General features: G+C 33.6%; 1 protein-coding gene across 1 annotated transcript in view; it reads left to right on the forward strand.

Annotated features, from left to right (window-relative positions):
• The window catches only part of LOC117171362 (protein artichoke-like), a 519,164-nt gene extending 509,581 nt beyond the window's left edge, over window positions 1-9,583 (forward strand). The window contains exon 6 of the mRNA XM_033358610.1: window positions 8,641-9,583. Within this exon, the coding sequence (XP_033214501.1) occupies window positions 8,641-9,213 (573 nt within the window). The 3' untranslated portion in view covers window positions 9,214-9,583. The remainder of the gene's footprint in view (window positions 1-8,640) is intronic.
• The last annotated feature ends 3,244 nt before the right edge of the window (window positions 9,584-12,827 follow it).

Raw genomic sequence — 12,827 nt, forward strand, 5'->3', positions numbered from 1 at the left:
CCAACATAAAAAGGCAATACATGTTATTAGTCCAGTCGGTTAAGACAAGACTATAAATCAGTCCAACAAACAAAGGTAAGACATGTTATTAGTCCAGTCGGTTAATACGATACTATAGATCAGTCCAACCATCAAAAATAAGACATGTTATTAGTCCAGTCGGTTAAGACAACCATATAAATCAGTCCAACTAGCAAAGGAAAGACATGTTATTAGTACCTTCAGTCACGACAAGACTATTAATTAGTCCAACAAAAAAGGCAAGACATGTTATGAGTCCAGTCGGTTAAGACAAGACTATAAATTAGTCCAACAAACAAAGACAAAACCTGTTATTAGTCCAGTCGGTTAAGACAAGAATATAAATAAGTCCAACCAACAAAGGTAAGACATGTTATTAGTATGGTCGGTTAAGACAAGACTATAAATCAGTCTAACCAAAAAAAGGTAAGACATGTTATTAGTCCAGTCGGTTAAGGAAAGACTATCAATCAGTCCAACCAACAAAGGCAAGACATGTTATTAGTCCAGTCGGTTAATACGATACTATAGATCAGTCCAACCATCAAAAATAAGACATGTTATTAGTCCAGTCGGTTAAGACAAGCATATAAATCAGTGCAACCAGCAAAGGAAAGACATGTTATTAGTACATTCTGTTACGACAGGACTATAAATCAGTCCAACCAAAAAGGAAAGACATGTTATTAGTCCAATCGGTTAATCAGAGACTATAAATCATTCCAGCCAAAGAGGCAAGACATGTTATTAGTCCAGTCGGTTAAGACAAGGCTATAAATCAGTCCAACCAACAAAGCCAAGACATGTCATTAGTACATTCAGTTACAAGAAGACTATAAATCAGTCCAACCAAAAAAGGAAAAACATGTTATTGGTACATTCAGTCACGACAAGACTATTAATTAGTCCAACATAAAAAGGCAAGACATGTTAATAGTCCAGTCGGTCAAGACAAGACTATAAATCAGTCCAACAAACAAAGGTAATACATGTTATTAGTCCAGTCGGTTAATACGATACTATAGATCAGTCCAACCATCAAAAATAAGACATGTTATTAGTCCAGTCGATTAAGACAAGAATATAAATCAGTCCAACCAGCAAAGGAAAGACATGTTATTAGTACCTTCAGTCACGACAAGACTATTAATTAGTCCAACAAAAAAAGGCAAGACATGTTATGAGTCTAGTCGGTTAAGACAAGACTATAAATCAGTCCAACAAACAAAGACAAAACCTGTTATTAGTCCAGTCGGTTAAGAACAGACTATAAATCAGTCCAAACATCAAAGGCAAGATATGGTATTAGTCCATTCGGTTAAGACAAGACTCTAAATCAGTCCAACAAACAAAGACAAGACCTGGCATTAGTCCAGTCGGTTAAGACAGGACTAAGAATAAGTCCAACCAACAAAGGTAAGACATGTTATTAGTATGGTCGGTTAAGACAAGACTATAAATCAGTCCATCAAATGAAGACAAGATCTGTTCTTAGTCCAGTCGGTTAAGACAATACTATAAATTAGTCCAACCAACAAAGGTAAGACATGTTATTAGTCTAGTCAGTTAAGACAAGACTATAAATGAATCCAACCAACAAAGGTAAGACATGTTATTAGTATGGTCGGTTAAGACAAGACTATAAATCAGTCCAACAAACAAAGACAAAACCTGTTATTAGTCCAATCGGTTAAGAAAAGACTATAAATAAGTCCAACCAACAAAGGTAAGACATGTTATTAGTATGGTCGGTTAAGACAAGACTATAAATCAGTCCAACCAACAAAGGTAAGACATGTTGTTAGTCCAGTCGGTTAAGGAAAGACTATAAATCAGTCCAAACATCAAAGGCAAGATATGTTATTAGTCCATTCGGTTAAGACAAGACTCTAAATCAGTCCAACAAACAAAGACAAGACCTGTTATTAGTCCAGTCGGTTAATACAAGACTATGAATAAGTCCAACCAATAAAGGTAAGACATGTTATTAGTATGGTCGGTTAAGACAAGACTATAAATCAGTTCAACAAATGAAGACAAGATCTGTTTTTAGTCCAGTCGGTTAAGACAATACTATAAATTAGTCCAACCAACAAAGGTAAGACATGTTATTAGTCTAGTCAGTTAAGACAAGACTATAAATGAATCTAACCAACAAAGGTAAGACATGTTATTAGTCCAGTCGGTTAAGCCAAGACTATAAATCAGTCCAGCCAACAAAGGCAAGATATGTTATTAATCCAAACGGTTAAGACAAGACTATAAATCAGTCCAACCAGCAAAGGTAAGACATGTTATTTTTCCAGTCGGTCAAGGCAAGACTATAAATCAGTCTAACCAACAAAAGTAAGACATGTTATTAGTTCAGTCGGTTTAGGCAGGACTATCAATCAATCCAACTAACAAAGGCAAGACATGTTATGAGTCCAGTCGGTTAAGGCAAGACTATAAACTAGTCCAACCAACAAAGGACAGACATTTTATTAGTCCAGTGGGTTAATACGAGACTATAAATCATTCCAACTAACGAAGTAAAGACATGTTATAAGTACATTCAGTCACGACAATACTATAAATTAGTCCAAAAAACAAAGACAAGACATGTTATTAGTCCAGTCGGTTAAGGCAAGACTATCAATCAGTCCAACCAACAAAGGAAAGACATGTTATTAGTACATTCAGTCACGACAAGACTATTAATTAGTCCAACAAACAAAGGCAAGACATGTTATGAGTCCAGTCGGTTAGTGAAAGACTATAAATCAGCCCAATCAATAAAGGCAAGACATGTTTTTAGTCAAGTCGATTAAGACAAGACTATAAATCAGTCCAACCAATAAAGGCAAGCCATCTTATTAGTACATTCAATTACGACAAGACTATAAATTAGTCCAACAAACCAAGGCAAGACTTAACCGACTGGACTAATAACATTCCTTGCCTTTGGTAGTTGAACTGATTTATAGTCTTGTCGTAACCGACTGAACTAATAACATGTCTTGCCTTCGTTGGTTGAACTGATTTATAGTCTTGTCGTAACTGACTGGACTGATAAAATGTCTGGCCTTTGTTGACTGGACTGACCTATAGTTTTGTCTTAATTATCTGGACTACAAAATATCTTTGGTAGTCAAGAATGTCTTTTGCCTTAAACAATTTGAAAAATCTTCATAATGCCAGCGCAGTCCCATTGCATTGCCTTTAGTAGCTGTACTGGTTTTTCCTTTGATAATTGGAATACTCGACAGTCTTGTATTCATTGACAGAACTGTCTTCCAACTTTATTATTTCAAAGCCTATTTACATTGCAAGGGCAGCGCCATGATTTGGCCTATTATTACCAGTACAGCGCCATTTTGTTGCCCTTATTAGCTAAACTAATCTTACCAGTGTTACTAGTATTTTCAGTGATTGGGCTGATCACAGTTTAAAGAAAAATCTGCACCATATCTTCAAGTCTTAAGCGGGACATTAGATTCGCTTGTGGTAATATTTTTCGCGTTCAGCCCCATCTATCTCGAAAACTTTTGATTTTTTGGAATAGTAACCATTAGCATTTTTTATCAGGAGGCTTTGAACCATATTATATTCTAATTTCAGCCGATGTAACCGGGCCCGAATTTTAATGTAAATTGTGCGGGGTCCTTTTAAAAACTGTTTTGAATTGTTCTAAAATCTTAAGAATTCACGTTAAAATATAGTAGTTTCCTTCAAGCCTTTTGAATTCTGCGAAATTCTCTGAATTTCTTAGGATCCCGCAGATTTAAAGAAACAAGTGCATCCTAGTTCATAGTTCACCGTCAACCAAAGTTGATAAGTTTGGAAATAATACACGGAAAAAGCGAAATAGCTGAGAGAACAATATTTTTGTCCCCAGAACTAGAAAGTATAGTTCTTGCTCCAACACTTTCGGATGGTCCTTACAACCTTACTAATATAGGCATAACAGCTATACAAGTATTCCTGAACGTCATATTGCTCCACCAAAGATACAAGTTTCTTGACGTGATATTACGTGATATGAAAATTCTTTCGAAAGTTATGTTGCCACAAACTAAAAATATACGCACACACATACGCATTCGCGAAACGCTGTTTTTCTGGTACAGAAGTTCTGATAACGTGGAGATTTCACAAAAAAGATACAATACGAAGAAGCTTTTTGCAAAAAACAACTCCTCGAGCAAATGACGCTTCCCTTCCATTTTAATGTCAGAGTCGCAGCAGTGTATTGGCCTCGCCACAAATGAGTATAGTTGTCTCACCATTACCTCATGAGTATATACTTTACGTATATAGTATATAGTATATATAGAATATAGTATACTATATACGTGTACTTCGCTGAACTAAACTTCTGCATAATTCGAGCAGCGATACTGTTTTCTCCATGCAGTTGAAAGGATTTTCCGGTTTTGAGAAGAATTCAGAAAATTAAAAATTGATCAAGTTATATCCTGAATATTTAATATATAATTCTTTAAAATCATTAAAAGAATTCAAAAGATTACATGTGAAGTCTAAAAAATAAAAAAATTTAAATGACTTAAAAGAATTTACATTAAATTCCCCATTAATAGGAGACAGTAACTGATTATTTGAAATAATGTACAAATTATCTAGGCTCGCTGAAATTATTTGTGCTACACTCACCAAACTTCGAAGAATCTAGCCTGCATTTCCATTTTTTCCATGCACCGAATTTCGGTAAGCTAAGTTCGATAAAACTTGACACCATCCAATTCAAACACACATATTCACATTGTAATCGCACGTGCTTTTTTTAAAGCTCGAAGCAGGGTGAAGTTGCCGCGGTAGTATACTACCGCGGCAACTTCACAAATATTTATAGATATTTATCTTCTGGGTCACATCTCAATGCCCTATAGTAGCCAAAATAAGAACCGTACGCAAAAATGTTATGGGACTTTTCGATTTGAAATTTATTGGCCTAGTGGAATATTTATTAACATTAGAACAATAATTTTCAATTGTCTAAACAAATAATATGTATTCCAATATTTTTCTATTAAAAATTATTAATATTTCTTTAGTGGATTATTGATTAACATTGTTTTGACTAATTTTTCATTTTATTTTTTTTTCAAATAAAAATTATTGGTCTGGTCGAATATTTAAGAATATTGGTTAATTTATTGCTAATTATTTAAACAAATTTCATTTCTTCACACAAATAAAAATTGATAAACAAATTTTATTAAATATTCCACTAGACTAATAGTAATAATTTTAGGGTGGAGGACACATTTTTGCAAAAAAAACTAGTTAAACCAATTCTATTTGTATTAAATAATTAAAAATGAATTAACCAATGATAATAAATATCCCACTAGACCAATGTTAATAATTTTAAGTAAAAAAATACGAGAATACAGTGTTCAGAAGTTTGATTTCATCAAGAATGGACATTTTTGGTTGTAAGGGTGGTTTTCAGGTACGCGTGGGGGTGTGTTAGTGGTCTCAAACCCACATGTCTGATACATGAAATTCTTCGTTGGATAATTCTCTATAGGCCCCCATACTTTTCTGTCACATTGTTTTAAACACTAAAAAATTAGTCTAAAAACTAAAAAAAAAGTGATTTTTCCCCATGCATTTTACATCAGTTTTAAAACTCGAGAACCGGAGTTTAAAACAGATTTTCGAAGATAACCTTACGTTATCTTGTTCGCAATAAAATTTTCTCTATTTTGATATAAGGTTTATTGCGGAAACAGATTGGTGCAAAATACTAGTATCGACTTACCTGTTTATACCTGCCAACCCCATAGCTATGATGGGAAAAAATGGGCAATCTCACGCTTGCATATTCTATTAGCTTCATACTTTCGATTAGCATATAGTTTCTTCCGGAAACTAACAGATCTAATAATAAGGATGTTCAGAAATCGTCAGAAAGTCTGACGATTTTTTCTTTAGTAGGGACATGACATCATCCTACTATATTATACATTTATCAACTGAGAATGAATCTATACTGCAAGAGCACGGATTTCGTGGATTCTTCGTACTAAACATTGAAATACTAAAATTGCACGAATTTAAGTAAGTGAAGCAGGGCACATGTATTGCGATTTAAGTATGATACGATTTCGTGCAAAATGCGGGACAGATTTTTCTCGCTGTATAGAACTCCATGAGCACAAAACCTGCGTAAAGCCGGCGTTATTTCTGGCGAGGATTTAATTATATACAAATTCTCGAATGTTCTTTATAGTTTTCTATAAAATTATATCCTTTATAATATTCTGGGAAAGAAATGCTTTGAAATGTTCTTGAATATTGTAGATTATTTTAGAATTCTGAAATATTATCCTTGAATTTTAAGAAATGTTCTGCAATTTTATACAGTGATGTATTAGAATGTCCTAAAAAGTTTCAGAATCGAGTACGCTGTTAAATACTCTGGAATATCTTCGAATTATCTCAAATAATTATTCATTTTTATGCACAATCTTTATTTCTCAAACTCACTGAAAATGATGAAATTTACCTAATTTGTATAAAATATTCCGGAATGTTCCTAATTATTCTGGAGAAATCTATGTTTTTAAATTGTTTGGAAGTATGGAATCTTGTAGAATATTATGTACTTTTCAAGACTGGTTTAGAATTTTACTAAAGAGTTCGTATTCCTTCGGGGCCGGAATAGCGGAGAACACATACAATAAAAAAAATGTCTGATAACCTTACTATTTTTTCTGGTTAAAATAATCAGAATGCTGATTGTTTTATTCATATTTTCTGGTTAATTATCCAGAAAACTGGTAAATTTGACCAAAAAAAATAGTAAGGGCATATCTCATGTAGAAATTCAAATCGGGAACTAGTCTGGTTCCCGACCATTCGACCCCACTTAAAGTCGGGGGCTAGTCAGGTCATCTGAGTAGCCCCTGACCAGTATCGTCACGGTAGATTAGTCGGGGGCTAGTCAGGTGAGCCGACTTATTCTAGTCGGGGCCTGATCGGGTACTAATAGAGGTCATACGATAATACATCCGCGTGAAATATTAACCAAATTCCCCAAAATTTGTGGAACATCCCCTAAAAGTTTGTCAAAATACTTATCATTTACGGAAATCTCCATAAACTTTTTTGAAATATTTAAAAGTGCTCAAATTTACCCAAGATTTAATGGGGAACATATCCTACGTTAAAAATACATAAATATATATAACTAAAATTCCCCAAAATTTGTGGACTATTAATTTTAAAAAAAAAACTTCAGCTGGAAGGCAGCAATCGAAGAGCTTCGCTCTGAAGGAACCGCCATGTTGGTCACGGTAGTCTCTGCTCCAGGTAATTATGCTTCGTTACGTGTGGACTGCTGTCTTAAACACTCGACGCGTCATTTCGGTTGCGCGAGAGGCAGCACGTCGCACCCTTGCGGATTTTCTTTAAAGCTACCAGTCCAGAACCGCAAAACTCAAATGAAGATTGTAGCGAAATCTGAACTGTACCGTGCTTAACAGTTTACTACTAGGATACTGCTCTTCACTGATTGATCAAAAACTTTTTCTCTTTCCAATTTCAACTACATGAGGGATTAGACTTTATTTGCAAATGGAAAATCTTTCAGATCAATTTAAAAATAAGCATCTGTACAAATTTAGAGTCTTATGACTCTATGTTTTTATAAAAAAAATAATTTTCGTACAAAAATATTAATTTAATAATGATTTATTAATTATATTTGAGATGTATTTAACATTAATAAATCTTTTGCTCCAAAAAACGGTGTAAAATTATTGTTAAATATATTCTTAGTATTTTAGAATAAAAAAAAATCATTACGCGTTTTTAGATATCACCTCGTTTGATAAAATCTCGCCGAAAACTCAAACATAAGAATAACCGAACCACAGCCCCACTAGCTCCCGACCAGAGCCTGAAGATTACCCGCACGGAAATTAGTGAACAAAAAGGCCCGACTAGCCCTTAACCAACCACCGACCAGGCCCCGACTGAAATTTTGACAACAAAAAGCCCAACTAGTTCCTGATTAGTCCCCAACTGGGTACTTTGTCCAAATTAATAACCCGACTAGCCCCCGATTAGTACCCGACTTGTAATAGGGCCTAATGGGGTTATTTCCACACGGGATTTAGCAAGAATTCTGGTTAATTCAAACAGAATTTTTTCGCGTATAATGCCAAATCCTTTGCTAATTTATTTGGCATAGTTTTGACTATGACTAAGAAAAAATAACTAATTCGCACTAATTTATTTTGACTCAACTATTAGGCTTAAAACAGTACATTTTACCTGATGGAGTATTAAACTCACGCTATATTTTTTTTTGCATAGTATGAAGCACAAATAGAGATACATTTTGAGCTTTTCTCTTAACTACAGTGAAACTCTTCTTCAGCATCGATTTTGGAGCTGACAGTGGGTGGGAACTTACTCGTTACAGCCCGATCCGCTTTTGTTTATTCACGCCTGAGTGCTCGCCTGAGTGTCAACCGCAGACCCCGTTTACTCTGCGCAGCTCCTGTTATACCTACCTACGGAACAGCGTCAATTCTCAAAAGGGCCATTGGAGGGTTTCACTGTACTAAGTAGTTTTTTTATCATTGACTTCATTTTTTTGTTTAGGTAAGAGGTAAGATGCTTGATCCAAGTGCTCGATCAGTAAAACTTTCAAAACTATCGTCGAACACACGATACCTGATTTGTGTTCTGGGTCTTGGCAACTGGTTACCCGAAGGCGGAAAAAGCAATGCAATTGAGCAGTCTAACGAAAGCAGAGAAGATTTTTTCGAGACCACAGCAATTTCAAAAATGGTCGATTCACTAACAAGTAGGTGCAGCGACGTGACAACCTTGGAAGCTCCGGATGCCGTTGCCAGCAGCGACGAGTCTTCGCTCAGCGACACTGATACTGTCAACAGCATATTAACGAGGCGTTTGGGGTTGATCGTCGGCTGTTGCATGGGCTTTGTGGTTTTTGTCCTCCTAATATCGGTGCTCGGCTACCTGAAAGTAAAGAAGCAGAGGGAAACTGTCAAAAGGAATTTACAACCAATACCTCCAGAGTACATTTCCTATCGTCACTTCAGCATCCAAAGTGGAGAAGCTGGGCACGCTGCCCGAGCAGTAGCTACTAATCAGGATGGCCAACATCCTACCTTTATGAACAATGTTGGTAATTCGACATTGAATGTATAAACAGTTATTTTTTTTCTTTTGAGTGCTCATAGTGTCTCTATTTCGGGAAAAAATGGAAAAAACTTTATTGTCTGAAACACGAGTCACTTTTTTAGGGGAAAATTTCACTACCAACTGGCCACCACGCGCCACCTCGCAGCTTGTACATGGTAGATTCTATTTCAATTTTACTACTAAATTATAAATTAAAAGTGTCAAAGCGTATTTCAATCTCGATGTGCAATTTCCATTCCACAAATGACTTAGAATTAATAACAAATACTATAAGCTAATAAGTGTTACTTGCAGAAACTTTCAACATTTTCTCATGCATATCATTTATTTGAAGCTTCCATAAAAAATTACAAAGCTAATTTTCATTCCTGAAAATTTAGAGTTTTAAACTTTTAAACAAGTTAAATAACCTAGAAATTGTTTTATTATTAAAAAAAGTACATATAATATTTTTAAATTCCAGCTTGTACCAAACATATATTTTCGAAAATCCCAAATGGCAGACATTTTTATATGAATAGTTTACAAATGGTGTAAAAAATTGACTTTTTTACTTTTATGGGACAAAATCGAGAGCCTGCTAGAACTGATTTGAATAATTTTGAGAATATTAATTATATGCTCATAACTCAATTCTCCAGAAAGAAAAAAAAGTCTAAGTGATTTCACGGAAGTCAGTGAATTTAATTTCAAATCGATTTCAATGCAGTTCAAAATAAATTCAAGATACATTCCACGTGAATTTCAGCTGAATTCTACTAATCTCGGGTAAACTTACGATAAATTCAAGTTAATTCAATACGATTATTACAAGTCAACTTCGCAGAATAAAAAAGTTCGACAGTGAAAATCAATTAATATCAATAGGACATTTTCATATGTGAAATTGCAATTGGCCATTTTCATATTAAATTTTACAGGATTGAACATTGAATAACGTTAATAAAACATCCACTAATTCTTAAAACACGTTTTTCTCCATGTTTTAAAATTAGAAATTAACGTTTTGAAAGAAAAATATTAAAGCCCACTGATAAATAATTTGAATCTGATATAAAAATTTCAAGGGATATTTAAACAAATTAGCTCTTTAAAAGTATTTTACTTCTAAATTAAATTCATAAGGAATAGTATGTATACTTGTAAAAATTTTAATTAATAATAATTATTATTTACAATAAAAATAATCAAAATTTTATTTGTTAAGCTAAACAACATATATTAAAGAAAAATATAGTACCTTTCTTTATTCTTTAAAACAGACATCAAAGAAAGCTTTTATATAGGACAAATTCTATTTGGAAGACAATAAGCCAAGATTACAGCTTTTTAAAAGCATCTCGGTTTCCTCTAAAATAATTGAAACAATGACTTTCTGAATTCGAGTCTTGACGCTGATCATGTATTCTGGCCTGGTCATGCCAAAAGTGTAATATTTTTTCTTTGGCTAGCCCAAGGCCAGGCCGTATATGACCAGTTACCAGCTAGATAGTCTGGTCGGATGTAAAGAAAAATTCATATATATCTAGAGTACATAATATATAAATAGCAAATAAAATATAAGTAATCAACAAAAGACTGAATAAAATGGTATGGTATTTTCTTCCAGAACCCTAGTGATCAAAATTATATAAACAAATATGCGCGGAAAAATTTACTTAGAAAAATCTTAATTAAACGAAATTCTTCTGATTGAATAAAACTCTAGAAAAACCCATTTGCAGAAAATTCTCCAGCAACGAGAATCAAACCCTGACAGTCGCAGTTATATACCACACGCGCTACTCACTAAACGTTATACACACTATAATACAAAATTTATTATAGTGTTTTCACTGCCTATTATTGCATGCCAGGTATATTTACTCGAATACTCGAGGGCACGGGTACTTAAAATAACGGATATAAGGTGGGTATTCGGGTATCCGGATAATTACGTTGAGTTGCAATTGAGAATGAGTTCTTGAGAATTCAATAATAATAAATTGAATTAAAATTGAGTTAAATTTAAAATAATCCCATATTCAACTTGGCTGTTGGGGCGTCATGCTGACGAATTAAATAAAGGGCTGTCTGGCCCGGATATTACTTGACTACTTGGGTATCCGAGTACCCGATATTTAGGCTAACGCTCACCTTGGCTACTCACCCGAGTATTCAGGTTACCGGGCGTTGGCAAAGTCAGGGCCCTATTCATTTTAGACAACCTGTGAGTTTTTCCAATTATGCAGGAAAAAATTAATAATCAAACTTCGAATTTTATTGATTCCTAGAGAGCTGATCAACGTCAGGTCTAAACGAGACCAGACTGTCAATGTGATAACAAAAAAATCTTGTCTTGATAGCATTAATTTCTTCGTTCGCATTATCTTCGACATTCCGAATGTTTTTCGAAATATTTTAAAGAAAACTTCTTATGCAAGGAAGGAATTTTTGGATTTTTAAAAGCTGATCAGGAACATATCTGGAATAGAGCAGACCTTTCTAACTATGCGCTAGTTCTGTCTATCACACTAACACCATTATCACACTTACTCGTATTGACCCTAAACTTCACAACTTTAGCTGTCCGTAAAATACTGTAGTTATTCGACAAATGTGTTAGATAACTATAAAAATTAAAACAAATGGACGCAATTACGGTCAATCAACATTTTTTTATGAACTACGATTGACTCAAAGTTCAAAACTCCGACCAATGAAATATAATTTCACTGGAAACAGTTCACTAGGAACACTGTGAATTATTAGCTTTTACCAACATGCCACATTCAAAGTTTTCCAAACAGAATTTCATTCAATCGATTTCAATGGATTTTTTGTTTGTTTCAATAAATTCGTTTTTCAAAATTTGAAATGAATTAATTCTGCTGAATTACTAGTGACAGCAAGGTCAATAAGTTTAGAGAATTGAATTGAATTTAAAATTAATCTAAGATATATGAAGATACTCCATCGAGGTTAACTGAAAGTGAATTCTGACAGATTCGAGTGATATGAAAAAAAATGTTGTAACTGAATACAAACAAATGCAATACAGTTAAGTAAATTAAGTGAATTTAAGTCTCAAGTAAAATTAATTTAATATTAATATCACTACACACTGATAGAAAGTTAAGTTTATCAAATTCATTTGAATTTAAATACAATAAGTAAACATTCACGTAACTAAATTCTGGGAAGTGTACGGTAAATTAAACTGAAGTAAATGTAAATTCAAGTTATTGGAGTGAATTCTGAAAAAGATGTACTGAAAGATAAAAAATCGATAACCTGAAGTTGAAATGAATTTATTTCTTGCGAGAAAGAAAAAATATCGAAGCATTTAAATACTAAATTAGCTGTAAAAATTTTGCTAATTAATTATTTAGTTGAGGTAATAAATGTTTTTTTTCATTCCAGTTATGAGGTACTATTTATACATACTTAGAATGTATCCTCATTAAATATTACGAAGATTTTTGTCCTATGCTTACATATATTCTCTCTTCTTAGTTCAAATTACATTTAAAAAATAAAAACGAAAGTACGGAAAGTTTATTATGAAATATTTTGGAAATTAGAATATTACTCAAAAAAAAAGTTCTCTAGGACTGATTATAGATTGATGACCTTAGATT

This window comes from Belonocnema kinseyi, chromosome 4 (genome assembly GCF_010883055.1).
Source record: "Belonocnema kinseyi isolate 2016_QV_RU_SX_M_011 chromosome 4, B_treatae_v1, whole genome shotgun sequence".
In the NCBI taxonomy this organism is placed as follows: domain Eukaryota; kingdom Metazoa; phylum Arthropoda; class Insecta; order Hymenoptera; family Cynipidae; genus Belonocnema; species Belonocnema kinseyi.